This window comes from Zea mays, chromosome 8 (assembly GCF_902167145.1).
Source record: "Zea mays cultivar B73 chromosome 8, Zm-B73-REFERENCE-NAM-5.0, whole genome shotgun sequence".
Lineage (NCBI taxonomy): Eukaryota > Viridiplantae > Streptophyta > Magnoliopsida > Poales > Poaceae > Zea > Zea mays.
In genome coordinates this window covers 166,225,762-166,242,263 of record NC_050103.1, presented here as the reverse complement: position 1 = coordinate 166,242,263, position 16,502 = coordinate 166,225,762, and the positions used below count along the sequence as shown (strand labels likewise).

The window sequence follows — 16,502 nt, the reverse complement described above, 5'->3', positions numbered from 1 at the left end:
GCCGCAGCACGACGCAAGATGGTAAGATCTAATCCCCTCATCTCCAGCTTACTCAAGATTCGAATTTGTTGCATCGTGGATCTGGAGAACGGCACCACCGCGGCATGCGACGGCTACCCCAACCACCGTGGGTCCACACTGTCTCCGTCTCAGATCTCGCGCCCTCGCCATCCCAGGCCCATCCCCCTCCTCGGATCTAACCCCTCTCCTGTCTCCGCGACCGCGGTCATGGCGGGCGCTGTGGGGCCTTCGATGTGTGCGAGTGCGACCCCTTTCTAATCTAAAGCGGGTGATTCGTCACGCATAGGCCAACTGCGGCAAGTTTGCCGCGCTGCAGCAATCCATTCAGTGATGTCTCGGTCCGTGCGGCCCCTTTCTACCCTCTCCTCCCTCGCATTGGGATCTCATGGCGGCTGATGTTGGAGTTGTGATGATCTCTGCGTGGTTCGTGTCGTTCCAGATAGCTTCAAAGGGGGCTACGGCAGAGGGCGCAGTCATCACGAAGGCGCTTGGGTCAGCTGGGCGCGTGCTCGATGGGCCGCAGGCCGAGTTGGTGCCTGGTGCTGCAGCCACCCGCCTCGCCGTGGAGACCAAGCACGTCAAGCTCGTCGAGTCCGCGCTCAACTGCCTCCACGTAATTACTAATCATCATCCTATTGCTGCTCTTGCTTTTGCATTGCATACGTGAGGCCCATGAAGCGTCAGATTCATGTCGAGCACCATGATAGGTATAATAAATGTGTGCCACCAAATGGGTCATTTGCTCCAGCACCATGGATGCTTTGGACGTTAGCAGTGCTCTGTATATGTCGACAGGACAGCAGTGCTCTGTTTATGCTGCCCTTTGATCTACATATAAGTATAGAGATATAAGTCGAGTGTCGGTTAGACTGTTGTTCAGTAAATTTAGAGGTGTCAGGCACCCAATTCTATGGAAAATGTAAATTTGGTGCCTCAGATTTGGCGCCTCAAATTTGGTACCCAATTTAGACTGTTGTTCAGTAAATTCAGAGGTGTGTGTTTTAGATTGTTTTTTTGCAAAAAGGTAAAATTAAATGGCTTATGTTCTAGGAGAAATAAACTTACTTTGCAAGAAATAAATTCAGCACCAATCCAAAAAGAACAGGTGAATTGGAAGTAAGCACAATCTCTAGGTAAGGTGTCATCTTGGTTGTGATCGTGTGAATCATGCGAAGCAAGTAATCAAGCTTTTTATATTAATGTAGAACTATAGTCTTTAGGATACAACCTATGCAAGTGGTATCTAGAACCATAGCTTGTTTTCCTACACTTATTTTTTTTTGTTGATTTCTTAATGCCTCTTTTTTATCCATTTCTATCCTTACTGGATATGAAATCCCTATCTCCATAGCCCCCTTACTTAGTTATTGTCTTGTGGTTGTAATGCCAACCTTAACAAGGCTCTTATGTAGAGATGTTGAATGTGTCTCTGCACTCTGTTAATGACTGCTTTCCAAAATAAGTTTTGGTGTGAGTATACTTGCTGACCGTCTTTTCATTCACTTGTACTGTACGACTACAATTGATCAATACAGAGGATATACCAAGCATTGGTAAAAGGCTTCATGCACTCATTCTGAAATATGGATGATTGCGAAAGGTTCACTAGAAGATGATATATTCCACGAGCCCATCTTTTCCTGTAAGTTTCATGCTTTGTCTGGTTTCTATTTCTGCTTGTCGTGACAAATCAAATGCTAGAGAAAAAATGGAAGCCGCAAGCATTTTGAGACATGATTGGTTGAATTTTTGTATCTCTACAAGGTTGTTTAGAGCATGGAACTACATGGCCAATTCGACATGCCTGATTTGGTTACTTGGTCTGCTTTTTTGGCTACGACATCCTGCTTTACCAGCTTGATTTTAATAAGTAAAATAGTTGTAACGTTTGAACAATAATTTGCCAACCTATTCACCAGTTTGTCTATTACTCAAACCAGTTACCAAATTTGTTTTGCCTTCTATACAGGCTTCGGTCTTAAAGCTTGCCCAGTCCACTACCTTCTCTGTTAATTGGCCCCTGGCACACGAGCAAACCGGCTGCTTTATGCTCTACTGAAATCAATCAGACAATTATCTGAGCTGATGAGGCTACGCACCACCTAATCTCTCTATCCATCCGTTTTGCACCAATAGTAAGTTTACCTTAATTCCAATAGTAAGCTTTTTCTTCTAGCATTTATTTACTTGATCACATGGAATGTATTATGGTCACATGTTTTTGTTTTTTATGATTGGATATTTCACGGGATTACGGTTTAGTTTACCCTATGCCTATATGCAATATGTACACTTCTATGCTTTATCTTTTTTCCTACTAAAGCCACCTGTACACTTCTATATTATTTATGTCATTGTAGCGTTAGCACTGGCACCTTAATATATGATTTAGACATTGTACTCACTTCTTAGACTTTGTTTTTTCTGATATTCGAATTGTAGTATAATTTGATTTGTATCAGGTTAGTTATGTGTTGTTGCCAACGAATTTGTGAGCTATTGAGGTCGATAATTTTTGTGGTATTTGCTTTTATGTAATCGTTGTGCACGAACATTTTATCGAATTGATTGTGTGCCGCTGCAACGCACGGGCACCTAACTATGCATATCTGATTCTGAGTTTTGGTCATTTGAATTGGGTCTTACAATATGAGCTCAATGGTTGGGATAGTTTTGTCCATTTTGTACCTTTCTATATAATATGTTAGTATTACTTAGATTTACAAGGTCTTTTGTCTGTGTTGCTTAAGTATTTCTTATATTCTAATGTCATTGTTTTCGAGCATGTTCTGCCAAATCTTATTCAGTGTGCCCATCACCTTCTTATTATTGCCATACGCCAAATTTATGTCACTGCAGGAGTTATTTGAACTCGCATCAGCAGGTGAAGAGCAAGGAGGAACTGCACCAACTTTATTATTCGATGATGCCTGCGCATTGCCCTTCTCCACCACATTGCCTTCAGCTGATGGTCTGCCAAACCTCAACAACCACTGTAGCTTGTTAATAAATGGCTTTCTTTCATTAGGTACCGTAGTTTTCTCCAAGGGTCTAACTCGATCTACATCTGCTCCAGACTATTTCTTTCGAGACAGTTTTGTCCTCACAATTGGAGCTGGACGATTCTTCAGGCAAGACTTAATCTCTATCATCATCGTCGACACATGAATTTGAAGTAATACTTGTCCTCAGAATCATTGTCATGACAATTCTCATGTTCATTGCCAGCCCTAGCTGTATAAAGCACTAGAGAATTCTTGCCACTACAACAAGCGTCTGTTCTTTCTGCTGAACTCTCATCATTATGCTTCACCGGTGAATTTATATGTGGACTGAACTTTGCCACACTTGGTGGAGTTACTATTAAATTCTCATTGTCTGCTTTAATCTTTAGCTGTGATGACCTTTCAAAACTCAGAACAATCTCCTTGTGAATCGACACGATAGGAAATTTATCTTGTTCAAATTTTCCAATAACTTCACTAGATTGTACTACTTTATGCAAATAAGAGTTTAGAAGACACCGTCTCACTGAATTTTCTGTGTCATTGTTCACACTAACTACCTTAACTGGAGAAGGATTTGACTCTGTCCTAGATAAACCAAGCCTCTGACTCAAAGATTGCTTTAATGATCTCTTATAAGAAAGACTCTTAATATCACTCTCCTTAAGAGCAGTTCCATTATTAGGGCATGTACAGTGGAGAGACACCAAAACGGTTCTCCAAGTACAGGAGACAACTAAGAGACTCTATTGTACAATGGAGTGTCTATAAACGTAGTCTATTAATAAATACAGAATTAAATGTATTTGTATAGCATCAGATCGATAGAACAGACGACAAATTCGTACAGTGGGAAGTGAGACGTCTGTTGTTACTTGGTTTACGAGCCAGAGGCGTCTCTTCACGGAGAGACGGCTCTAAGATTTTTTTACAAATAACCCCCTAAAACACCTTAAGAGCCCCCACATTAAACACCACTGTACATGCCCTTATGTAGGTTTCTCCACTGCTCTTCCCAGTAACTCTTAGCTAATGGATGCAACAGTCCTTGGAGGAGTTGAAGTAGCTAGATTACTATAAACTCTATCATAATCACAACTATTCTTGTAGATTCAATATGAATATTGGACCAATGCATTGGGAGTTGTTGCAAAGGGCAATGTAATAAATGACTTTGCAACTCAAATTGTAGCAATTATGCTACGGCTATATGGTGAGCTGAAATTGTCGCTACTTTTGTTTATGCTAATTAGCGTATCTTTCAAAACCACATGTGTTTATGCTGAATTATTGACAAAGGATTTGGTTTTCACCATGAAGGATGTAGCTCAAATATTGGTTAAGGAGTGTCTCCAAATATTGACATAACTTATACTCCGTCGCAACGATCGGGTATTGTACTATAACAAAATTTATGTATAGCTAGGATTACAAATGGATTATGAAATCTTTTCTCATAACAATATAATACATATTTATACATAAGTTATCGTAGTATTATATATTTCCGTTGTAACGCACGGGCACTCACCTAGTTTTAATATAATAGGAGTAGAATGGAAAGCAGATGTATGAAATTTTTAAGTTTTTTTTTTTACTTTGTTAGCTCATGTGCATCCTGTGTATATCAAATACTCATGTACACCTGATATGTTTCTATCTGATGCATTGTGTGACCGTGCCAGACAGCCGGTGCCGCAGAAAAAACTAAATAAATGAACAAACAAGCCAAAGGGAATGTAAACCATCATGTCTTGGTCGTGAAAACCAAGGTGGGATTCGTGGGAATGAGGGAATACAAGATGCAGGCAGGCGTCCGGGGAGTGCAGGGACAAAGTCCAGGTTCTGTTCGGCTGCGTGTTTGCCTGTACGTGTTGGTAACGGGAGCATGTGACGAGCGAAAGGGACGGGCCGGCACACGGTGATGACGAGGAACAGACAAAGGCTGCGGGTGTCTTGTACGAGACAAATGCAGACCGTCGAACTAACCAAGCAGTGTGGACCTTCCAGCGGCAAATATAGACAGGACTCCTGCACTGCACCATGCGTCCAGCCATCGACACATTATTGGGCCGCAGAATTTCGTTTTATTGGGCTGGGCCGCTGGTGCATACCTTACCGGGGTTGTCTGGTGTCGGACAGGGGTTCCCTTCGTCCAGACGGAGCTCCCAGTCCGCAACCGCCGCCTCCCGTTTATTCTCTCTCAAGCTTCTCTCCCCGCTACCGCTCCGAGTCCCAAGTCCCACCCGGCCAGCCTCCATCGCTAGTACCACTCCTAGTCCCAAGTCCCAGCCTTCCATCGACGGCGAGGGAGGGAGAGGCGACCTCCATCCGGGCTGGTTAGATTCATCGCTTTTCTTGTCGCTGTCCCTCGGCCTTTCCCCCTACTGTGCTCCGAGTCTGGGAGAAGCGACTCGCGCACGCGCTCGGCCAAACCAATTAAGCACAGAGCGGGGCTCTCGGGCGAGAACGCGCTGAGGCAGTGCTGGGTTTGCAGTTCGTGCCGTAGCGTTTTTTTTGTGTGTGTGCCGAAGCGGAGAGGCGATGGCTGCGCCGAGGAAGGGGACGGCGACGCCGCTGGGCACCGTGTTCTCGCCGGAGGAGACGAAGAGGGCCGTGGCGAGGGTGGCCGAGTCCGTCGCTGGGCGCCGCGCCGAGCTCGCCCGCCTCCAGGGTTTCGCCGCCGACAACGCCGCCCTCGTCTCCCTCGTCAACAGGCTCCCCGACGAACTCTCTCACGATATCATGGTCCTTACCTTCTCTCTCAAGTCTGAACTAGCAGCCATTCGTGTCGTGTCTTCTTCCAGAGATAGATTTGGTAGCTCGCCTGCTGTTTCCGATTCCATCATTTGTTAGTTTGCTGGCAGTCTGAAAGCTGAGTTACTCCTTCCTAATTACTGGTACTAGTAACTTGTCTCCTCCAATCGTCCACTTCTAGGCATTTGGTGTACTTTAGCTATACACAGGGACTACTGTCTTCAATGTCTAGATTTACATTCTCAATTGATTTTGGAGCTTGAGGAGATTCCTTTTGTGGTGCTGTAAGGATCCTGTGATTGCAACATAGGGAAATACTGGTCTCTTAGTGCCATCTTGTGTGTTTTAAATATTTCCCAACAATATTTTTTTCTCTCTCAAAAAAGAACTATGGATTGCAGGTTCCCTTTGGTGGCGCCGCCTTTTTCCCAGGGCGTTTAATACACACAAATGAACTCTTGGTATGGTTTCCGCCATGGAACAGTTTTAATTTTCAGTCTCTGTCAGCCCATCAATTTCTTGCTCATGGGGTTGCATTGCGTCTTAGGTGCTTCTGGGTGAGGGGTACTATGCAGAGAGGTCGGCTAAGCAGACGACTAATATATTGCACAGGAGGGGGCAGGAATTGGAAGCTCAAGTCGAAGCAATGAAGGCAACTATCGCTGACCTTGAAGCTGAGGCCAAATTCTTTGAATTCACGGCCACCGAGGCTTCAGTAGGGCTCCTCTCTTATTGGTTCTGTATATACGAGTAATGGTAGACTAGTATTTTACTTGGTGACGCTGTGGTGGTAACCATCATATCAATTTCCTCGATAACCCTTGGTAAGGGGAAAAAATACAATTGGTTAATGAATGACCACATAATTTTATTGACATATGGACACATTAATTGCATTTATTGTGTCTCAGTATGCACACAAATTTAGCACCATAACCTCAGTTTAGATTATTGTGAGTGCTCATCAGTTTTTGCTCATGTGCTAAATCGCACTGCTGCCAAATACTATACTGCTTACCGATACTTAAGACAAGCAATGATCTCATCTGACTATAAGCAGTGTGTTAGGGTATAGCAATATATAGCCTTGTAGACTTTATACTTATAACTGAGGTAGCTCTATTGTTTATAAGTTCACTTCATTTTGTCTTAGCAGAAGTCACTAGTATTTCCATCTTGGTATTTCACCCAAACGTATTTGTGTGCTCACTTGCATTTAACTGGATGCTTAACTATGTTGATGTGGGCAGGAGGGTCTTGTTGAAATCAGGGAAGAGTATGATGAGGACTTAGAGACGAATTCATCAAGATCAGGTAACCATCTGGATTTTCCTTTTAATTGTCTAATGTCAGTAAAGGCTTGTTGTTGTTGTTGTCGCTTATGGCTATAAACTAATATGTTCTTATCTTGTCTTCATGATTTGTTTTCCATTCTTATGAGTTTATATTTTTTTCCTGCAGTATGTCTATCCTTACTTTCTTTTAAATCCTTTTTGAATTGTAGAATATACTTGTTTGGTAATGCTGGTTTTGCCAAGTTTAACTGCTTTTGCAGCAAGCTGATCTGTCCCTGTTTCGTCCATCCATCTATTTTTTTCTATATATGTTTACTTGTTGCTCTGGTGATATCTTCTTCTCGGTGGTATAAAACTGGCAGTGAACCTTTGGTGCTTACATGTGTAGCAACTAACTTGAATCTTCTACTTTGACATGACTTCTATTTTCTACCTGTCTACTTCAGAGGCTTCAGTTGCTACTGTGGTTATGTCCGATAAAGACAGGGAACATGCTCGAATCATGGCAAGGTTAGATGAACTTGAAAGGGAAGAAAAGGATGCTGGAAGTGCCTGTGAAGATGATAATGATGGCGACGATGATGATGGAGATGCTGGAACAAGTGATGATGGCGAGGAAAATAAGGAATCTGGAAATGCTTTAAGTGATGTCAATGAAGACTACAGTTCTGGTTTTGGCGCTTCATTTTCTGGAAGTGGCGGCAATGATAGGAGTCATGGGAATATTAAGGTACTTGTTTCTCAAGCTAATTTGAGCTAAGATAGTTTGGTTCATCTGCTGGAATTATTTATTTTAATCCTCTCACTAATATTTGAAGAGTGCACTGAAGAAGCCTGGAGGAGATGAAATGCTGATAGGCATTTCTCATAAGCCATCATCCCATACATCTCATCTAGCATTTCCTGGCCAAACCTCTGTATGTTGTTTATTCTTGTTTGTCTACCGTCTGCATTGTCTCTGAATGAACTGAACACAATATTTGCGTAAATTCCTTTCGGTCATAACATTGTATTTCTTCTTATCGCAGGCAACAAATTCTGATGTCCGAGTTCACACTAAAGGTTAGTTCAGCAGATGTTTGGAGACAACTTACATGTAGCATGGTAGAATTGACATCTTTGTGTATTGTTGCTGGAGGTGGAACTGAACCTGATTCTCTTGGTGCTTCATCTGCCTTTTATAAGTGTGTAGTATTATGTACCATGCTGTTGATTTGTGTGTGACCCACACGTTCTACTTGCAGCTGTTACTTTTGAAGACGACAAATATGTAGTTAGTTCGTCAAAGTCTCCTCCCTTGCTACTGGATTCTATACAGTCTGATCCTGTGCTCAAGGTACGTATGGCTTTGATACTTACAGAACTTGTTTGTTCATTCTTTTGCCCACATTAGCCTCTCAGCATGGGTTTCTACGGTGAACTTGAGCACCAACATTATTGTACATGAAAAAACAAGAGCACCGGTTCTCTCGAAAGAATTTAAGTATGTACTAGAGTTAGGAGTTAAGACAAATGCCCCAAACAGCAATTGTGTTTACTTGGCATTCAGATGTACACAGCTCTGTTCTCTAAACATTCCCCTGCCTTCGCTAACATTTATATGCCATGGTTCACTGTGACCACCATTGCTTCAATCATGATTATCTATATTTGCAGAATTCTTCAGACCCCGCTCTATCTCGTGACAGAAAGATAATATCAAGTGGACGAAAGGTCATCTTGTACTCAGCCTGATGTTACTGGCACGCCCTTTGAACTTGCTGCTGTGCTTAGCTTATTTGATTTATTATGTCAGCAGGCCTTTACAGGATCTATCATTGAGCACGACGACAATGTTTCCACCATTGAACCTTCTGTGGCTAGTTCGTTGGCAAAAGTATGATGCTCCCCCCCTCTTTCTTGTAAACTTGACACTGGTGCAGTGTAAATCCACATCGATCTCTTCTCTTACTATTTTCCTGAATGTTTGCCAGCCTGGTACTTGTGCTTCTTCAAGGCCCGTGTCAAGGTTCAAGATGCAGAAAGGAGGGCGGTGAGTCTGGACACTCGGGTGGACCTTTGGTGTCTGATAGATTGCATCTTGAACACGTTCAAATTGTCTGTGCTGTCTGAACTCCTGGACGCTAGACATGTTGTGGATCCTGGACGCTAGACATGTTGTGGATCCTGGACGCTAGACATGTTCTGGAGTGATTGTCTTCTGCCGACTGTAGAGTGAAACCGGGACGTCCAAGCGAAGAAGGGAATTAAAAACGAGGTTTTTTTTGGTCGGTTAATTATTAGTATCACAGGACGTCCAAGCATCGCATTAGTTAGCCACTGCACACAGAGCCTGTCGGCCAATAAGGTCAGTTAATTACAGATTTAGTGGTGCTAGCTTGCTGTTCCTACTTGTGCTGTAGCAGAGTGTCATGACATGGTCAGTAGCAGCCGATGAGCGCCGCGAAGTCAGCAGGGCGGCTGCTGGTGGTGTCTCTTCTCGTTCCCTGGGCGGCGCCGTGGAGCACCAGATTGTCTCTCTCACGTATTTCAGCGGCAGCAAGGGACGAAGAACCTGCCCTCTGCATGTCAGCTCCACCTGCCATTATATGTGTATATTATTTCATTCATTAATTCAGTGGGTAATCGTCACAAACAGCTATATAAGATCCAGTAAAATGTTGAATAATCTGATACACACGCACACACACGAGTATAAAACACAAGTATTTGTAAGTAACCTACAATGGTCGCTCAATGCATCATTAAAATTTCTAAATACATGTATATGTTAAGCTCATAATAAACTGTTAGGACTTGTTTGAGAGGAAGAGTAATCGAGAGGATTGAAGGGGCTAGAATACCCCACTATTCAATTTTAAATAGTGAGGGATTCTAGCATCCTCAATCCCCTTCATTCCACTCGCTCCCAAACAAGCCCTTAATGGTCAGGTACTCAGGTTCACATGAATTGTTGTCATGCGTGTTTCTTGTGGTGGGACGATGTTCGATGCATGCTGTATAAATAATAAAGTTTCGTGCTTTATAGTTGTAGATATGTCGCTAGCTAGCGCTCTAGCTACGTGTACGGCGTGATGGCATAGAGACGTGTGCATGCGGACGGAAGCTTACAAACAGCAGTAGTGGTACACACTAATACGCATGCATGCAGTAGAGCTAGCAGATGGTGATCTGTCGCCTTCAGTTTTGCCTTTAGAGATCGGTGGGAATGAATGTCCTCATCACATCATGCATGGAGATCGATCGAGCTGCTGCTGCTGGTGGTATGGTCGTGCTGCTAGAGTATATATATAGAGAGAGAGAGGTGCCTCAGCGCTGGCGTCGCTCTCCGGCGTGCTGGCTAGCCCACATATGCAGGCGTGCAACACGCGCGCTCGCTCTCCGGCCGGCCGGCCCTACGTACCGTACGTAGAAACCACCCCATAGCTAGCCACGACATGGGCAAGGGGGCGGTGCGGGCAAAAGTTGCTTTCCCTGGGATTCTATTCCCTTCTCGAATCGCGTCGTTGCCGTAAAATATATATGCATGGGTCATATATGTTTTGGTTTATTTGGCCATTAGAAACGTGCGTTGCAAACAGAGCGTTGTGCGTCATCTGCTGAAATCAGATTCTATGTCATGCCGAGACGACGTATATGATGCCATTCTAGCTTTTCTATAAACATAGACCGTGAGCTCAGGTTATGGAAATATGGACTAGACAGACAGTAAAATTTTAAAACTTTTAAGTTTTTTTTTTAAAATATAACGATTTGTGCTATGAAGACCCGGAAACTGGAGAAGTGCGTGTAAACAAAAAGCATATCATGCCATGCTTATTAGGTTCAACTTGCTAACAGTTAGCGATTAAGAATTGACAGAAGTGGATGCAAATATATAATAAACCAATAAATACCACCAGTATATAGTTAGCGATTAAGAATTAACGGCAGGATTACGGAAGCATGACGATCAGGTGACGGGCCGGCTAGCTTGGGTATGTGCATGCGTGCATCGCGTGTGTCATGTCTAATACAATATAATCCAAAGCTAGTGAGTGTACGCATGCACGACGGAAAGTGCGCGTGCTTAGCTTCCCAGTCGTCGTCGTTGCAGCCATGCACGACTGCTCGTGCGTGCTGCCATATATGCTCATCAACCAACTTCACGCTAGCATGCAGCTGCAAACCGCGCGCATGCATGCGCGACGACTACTGACCTACTCCAAATAATGCATATGGCTTCAATATCCGATTGATACTGCTGAAGATGAAGACGATGATATTAAAACGTGTGTGTATATATGTATATATATAGCATTAGCTCATATATATATGATGTGGGCCTGTGACCTACTACTATATTCCTTTGTCTAGTTATTTTCTCCAGATCGACGAGCTAATTAAAGGAGATCCCCGGCCTGTACGTACTCTTAATTGATTAGGTATAATGTTTCTTTCATATATATGATCGATTCCAAGTGCACGCCAGTTCATATGAGCTTCTCGAGAGGGTGATGCATCATGCATGTATAGATGTACTACCTGATGAGACGGCGTGATCCCTAGCTTGTCGGCCAAGTACTTCATCACCACCGCCACCGTCACGTTGCTGTCCCTGCGTGCAAAATCAGTTTCAGATGCCTATGGATTTGTAGGTAGCTCTTTGCTTGCTAGTCATAAAATAGAACAACAAAAAAAGAAGAAAGGATAGAAAAGTACTTGATTCGTAGGTAGCTCTTTGCTATCTGGGGCAAAACAGGCTCTCTGATTCTGCAAGCATATATATATGGGAAATAAAACTAGTTAAATAAACATGCAGCGCGCCGCTCCACGCAACATGCATGAACAAGAACGAACACTACAAATCTAAACAATATGTGCATGCATAATGTGTTACTTATGCCACCTAATTAATGTGATCAAACGTACGTAGGTATGAATATGATGCGTATGTTTGCAAGCACATCGTCGCAGTAAAGGCTAAATAAAGCTGTGGATTTATCATGCATGTGTGCACTTACTGGTTGGGAGCTGCTCGAAGCGTCAGCCACAGCCCGCCGGGCGCCTCCGTTCGCCGCGGCGGGCTAACGACTCTTATGGCAGCGCCGCCGGAGCACCTGATGAACGGAGGAGGAGGCGCCAGCGGCGCCGACATGGCCGACCCGCTAGCTTCCGCCGCCGGTCGATACCGTCCGCGGTCGCCGCCGTAGGACTGGTCGACGTGGTAGCTCCGAAGCGGCAGCGGGAACAACGGCGGCGGCCTCGCACTCGCGTTCCGCTTGTTGTCGTACGCCAAAAGGTACAGCCCCTCCTCCACAGGAGGCGGGGGCGCCGGACCCGGATCCGGAGCCGTGATGTTGTTGTCGCCGGAGGAGGAGGAGGAGGCCGACGACGACGCGGCGGCGAGGCCTAGCTGGAGCCAGCAGTCTCCTTCTTCGTCGTCGTTTCCTGCGGCGGCGGCGGCGCCCGGGGAGCTCGAGCTCCTCGTCCCCGCCGCAGCAGCCTCGTCATCGTCTACTACCATAGTCGCCAGCGGCCGAGGGAATCTTGTTGACGGATTGCTGCTCTGGTCCTCCAACTGGGCGGCGATGCCGACGTAGTACTGGCCGGGGTGGTAGCACGACCTGCCGCGGCTGCTCTTGACGCCGTCATGGTGCAACAGGTTCCTAGTTGTTGGGACCATGGTCATCGATCGTGCTGGTGCATCTCATATCTCAATCACCGACTGCACCATGGCTGCATGTATGGATGAATGGATGGATGGAGAAGAAGCAGGGAGATGCATGCATATGTCTGTGGGGGTCTGGGGGAGTCAGAAGGAAAGAAGGTGAATAACTAGCTGAAGAGAAATGACTTGGAAGGGAGGAGGAAGAAGAGGATTCTGAGTCCTCGCTTTTCTCCTATTCGGGAGCAAGCCAAGGGAGAGATGATGGTGTGGCCTCACTTTCTTTCCCTTTGGTCTGGGACTCTGTGGAGCCGCCTGTGGTCAAGAGAGATGAAATTAATACTAGTACTTGCTTTGTGCAGTTGTGCTGCAAATGAAGAATTATAGTATTATTACTTTATGCCATGATCGTGTTGTAGAATACTAGAATCCATCCATCTCCCTGGGATCGGTGGACGATGGAGAGGCTGAAGAAGGAAACCCTGATGCTACTGTGCGAACAAGTGAAAGTGTCGTGTACGTTGAGGTGACAGCATGGCAACTCCACTACTATCCTAACTTTTGCTAATCTCTCTACACACCAAAAGGTTACTATCTTCAGCCTAGGTGTAGCCTTTCACCACCCACACTTAGGCTCTGTTCGGTTGTTATGGATTTGAGCCCCGGATTGATTACTAGCCGGATTACTTCTCTAATTTATATAGATTTTGATGAGCTGGAATAAATACTGGTCTATTCCGGTGAAACCGAACAGGGCCTTAAGCAACTGCATCCTTTTCCATTATTTATCTATTGGTATATACAGAAAGTAGTTCAATGTTTTGATGGAAAAGAGCATGAAACCACTTGTACGTGAAGCATGCTAAACATTCAGATATTATATGAAAAAAGGTCATTAGAAAAACAAAATATACAGAAAGTTTATGTTACCCAATTTCCATATATAATTCCCTGAATGAGTTGCACTGAGCCTCATGTATTTCTGTAAATTTTTTTTGCATATTTATTCATGTATTACCACCTCTGCATGCGTTTTACAGTAATAATTGAGCTCACAGCTGATTCCTCCTCTACTCATTTGAGTTTGACTAATGTTAGATCACTGTTGTAAGTTGATGGGCACCACTATCAATTCCATGGAATCATTACATCAACTTGACCATATATAGAATACCAAGTGTCTTCAAGAGTTCGTGCATGATCCACAGCAGGATCTCAGCTGGGTACTTAATTAGTTGTCAACCATTGCAGGGGTGAGGCCATCACGTAATGCAGCAGGAACAGATTAAAGAGAGAGAAAAAAAAACAATTTTGCATCTAAACAAAGAGCAAGGGACTACATGCACCCATGCACAGGCCATCTAATGGCTCCAGCATGTAGACGACATATCTACTTTAGTATCAGCCTCATGGTTCATGGCGAGGCCAAAAGTACAAAAATAATACTCTGTGGTCTGTTATGGAGTCCTTTAAGGGACTACGTTTTAATATTCTCATACTCCTTTGGTAATTATAATGCTGCAAATAATCTGATTCAGAGGAACACAATATATCACCCACATCTTTTTTTGTTAAAGTTATCTTGGCCACATTGCATGTGGATCAGTGCCATGAAAGAAAATCGTGGGCACAGCTGCTCAGCGTGCAAGAAATATTCAGAAAATGGATATTATGAGGCATTATATTGCGAGCACAACCTTATACGATGCCGACAATTTCAGATCCCAAGCTAGCATCTGTCCATACTATACTGAATACGTGCTGACCACTACCAGCAGTACGTAAATAACTAGCTTATGGTCTTAATCTTCCTGTGTCGACGTTGGAATAAAGAATACTGTATGTGGGAAGAAGTATGATTTTAATATTTTATTAGAGCTAGTTTAGGAACCCTATTTTTCCAAGAAATTTTCATTTTTCCAGGGAAAATTAGTTCATTTTTCCTTGAGAAAATAAAAATTGCATGGGAAAATAGAGTTCTCAAACTAGCCCTTAACATGCTAATCCCCCCTCGTATTCTTGCGAGTCCTTTATACCTTTTGAAACTCTACTTCTTCCTCTTAATAAAAAGCGTGTCTCATGTTACTGTCGAGAGAAGAAAAAAACTCGGCATCATAATTTCATAATGCACATGAGACATGTACCACCTGCATATACAAACAAAACTGGATTCCTGTTCGCATTTTTTTTGTGTGTGTTGATGATCAGACAATCAGTCCATCGTGGAAGAGAGTAGACACATACACCTTTATTTTTTATGATACATGTTGTCCCTTTGGTAGATGTCATGATGGCAACCAGGCAGCAGTACCTGAGAATTGAGAGGTAGCCTAGCCTCTTGATGTGAGCACTGTTTGGCTGCCTTCAGGCTGGCGTTCTGAGATGAAATGTTGCGTAGAAATTGAAGCACCTCACTACTTTCGATTAGATCTGGCTTTCACTCGTGGAGTGCAGGCGCAGGGCAGTTTGCAGTCTCTCTTGACCAGCCCACACTTCTGCATGCTTATAAAGTGCACGCACACTACAACACTAAATCTACTCTCTCCCAATCCTTCCCCGTCTCTCCTGTCTCCAATGTGCATGGCACGGGCGGAGGAAAAGAAAATATTTTGCTGTGCATGACAAGATGTTTGTACTGGGGGAGATCAGGGTTCAGATCACATATGTCCTCGTGATATGTCAAAGAAGATCTTGTGGACCATGCACATAGATCACACATGCATGCATGCATGCATGCAGATGCAGTGCAGCAGCACAAGGCTGCCTTGCAATGCTGTAGCTGTCAGCAGCAGCAACAACAAGGCCTGCAGCCATGCACTGATGCCATGGAAAGACACATCTCTGATGAATCCTTGTGAATGAATGAAGCCGCTAAACGGGTCTGGGCCTGCTCGTCCTCTGTGTTTCAGTGTCCCCTCTAGTGTTTGTTCTCTACTTTCTTTTGTCTCTAGCTGTCTCTGATATTTTTATTTTTATTTTTGCATTGCAGTAGTGCTCGCTGCTGGCTACCTCACTTGGCACTTGGCAGGCCACCACAAGCTATATAATGGCAGCAGAAACAGCCTTCCATCAGGCTCAGCGAGGAGGGTATCTTCCTGTTCATGTCCTGCCTCTTTTCACTGTTTCTGTATGCTTCTTTGGTAGGATACTACTTCCACTACACATAAAGCTATAGAGCTGTTGGCCGTAGTACATGGCCACTGCATAAGTGCATATGCATGCATGCACGTCTCTGGAAAAAAAAAGGGAACATATCCTGTGCTCATGGAGCTCTTGTGCTCATATGAGCACTTTAAATCTGGTGTCTTCATTTCTCATCCAAGTGTGAATAAACATTTCCTAGTTTCTTCTGTGTGCCACCCTTGTTGCGCCGCGCCGCCTGTCTCTTCTGTGTGTCACTGCCGCCCTCACCCCTGGATGAGAAATGAAGGCACCAGATTTAAAGTGCTCATATGAGCACAAGAGCTCCATGAGCACAGGATACGTTCCCGGAAAAAAAAACCAGTAAATTGGCATGCATGTAAAGAAGCATATGCACGCACACGTATGTGCTCAACGGCTATTAACTTTGCAGATCGATCCTATATAAAACCGTTTTTTGTATCTCTGAAGCCAGTTTGCCTCCTGGCTTCTTGCAGACCAAGAGACAAGACAGGCCTCAATTATTCAGTAATCTCAAAAAAAAATTCAGGAAGATGCAGTTACTAGCTAGTGTATCATCAACAGTAGCAAATTAAAGGAGTTCAGAATTGACCAGGACAGGAATGAACCTGGGAA

The 16,502-nt window shown here is 44.1% G+C and overlaps 2 protein-coding genes and 1 long non-coding RNA gene across 3 annotated transcripts; 2 read left to right on the top strand and 1 right to left on the bottom strand.

Annotated features, from left to right (window-relative positions):
• The first annotated feature begins 154 nt into the window (after positions 1–154).
• LOC103636324 (uncharacterized) lies at positions 155–4,474 on the top strand. The gene is made up of 6 exons (XR_557940.3): positions 155–634; positions 1,557–1,663; positions 1,991–2,156; positions 2,881–2,992; positions 3,098–4,239; positions 4,347–4,474. It is a non-coding gene; the product is annotated as an uncharacterized lncRNA (long non-coding RNA).
• A 750-nt stretch (positions 4,475–5,224) lies between these two features.
• On the top strand, positions 5,225–9,352 carry LOC100383656 (Prefoldin chaperone subunit family protein). The gene is made up of 11 exons (NM_001176300.1): positions 5,225–5,774; positions 6,185–6,244; positions 6,331–6,498; positions 7,034–7,097; positions 7,525–7,808; positions 7,897–7,995; positions 8,107–8,140; positions 8,323–8,414; positions 8,735–8,791; positions 8,877–8,954; positions 9,052–9,352. Exons 1-11 carry the CDS (start codon positions 5,571–5,573, stop codon positions 9,112–9,114), a joined length of 1,203 nt encoding a protein of 400 aa, NP_001169771.1. The 5' UTR covers positions 5,225–5,570; the 3' UTR covers positions 9,115–9,352.
• Positions 9,345–13,009, bottom strand: LOC100274155 (RING finger protein). The gene is made up of 4 exons (NM_001148533.1): positions 12,082–13,009; positions 11,780–11,830; positions 11,603–11,675; positions 9,345–9,656 (listed from the first exon to the last, which is right to left on the bottom strand). The coding sequence occupies exons 1-4, from the start codon at positions 12,747–12,749 to the stop codon at positions 9,435–9,437; spliced, it is 1,014 nt and encodes a 337-aa protein (NP_001142005.1). The 5' UTR covers positions 12,750–13,009; the 3' UTR covers positions 9,345–9,434.
• Between the last annotated feature and the right edge of the window lie 3,493 nt (positions 13,010–16,502).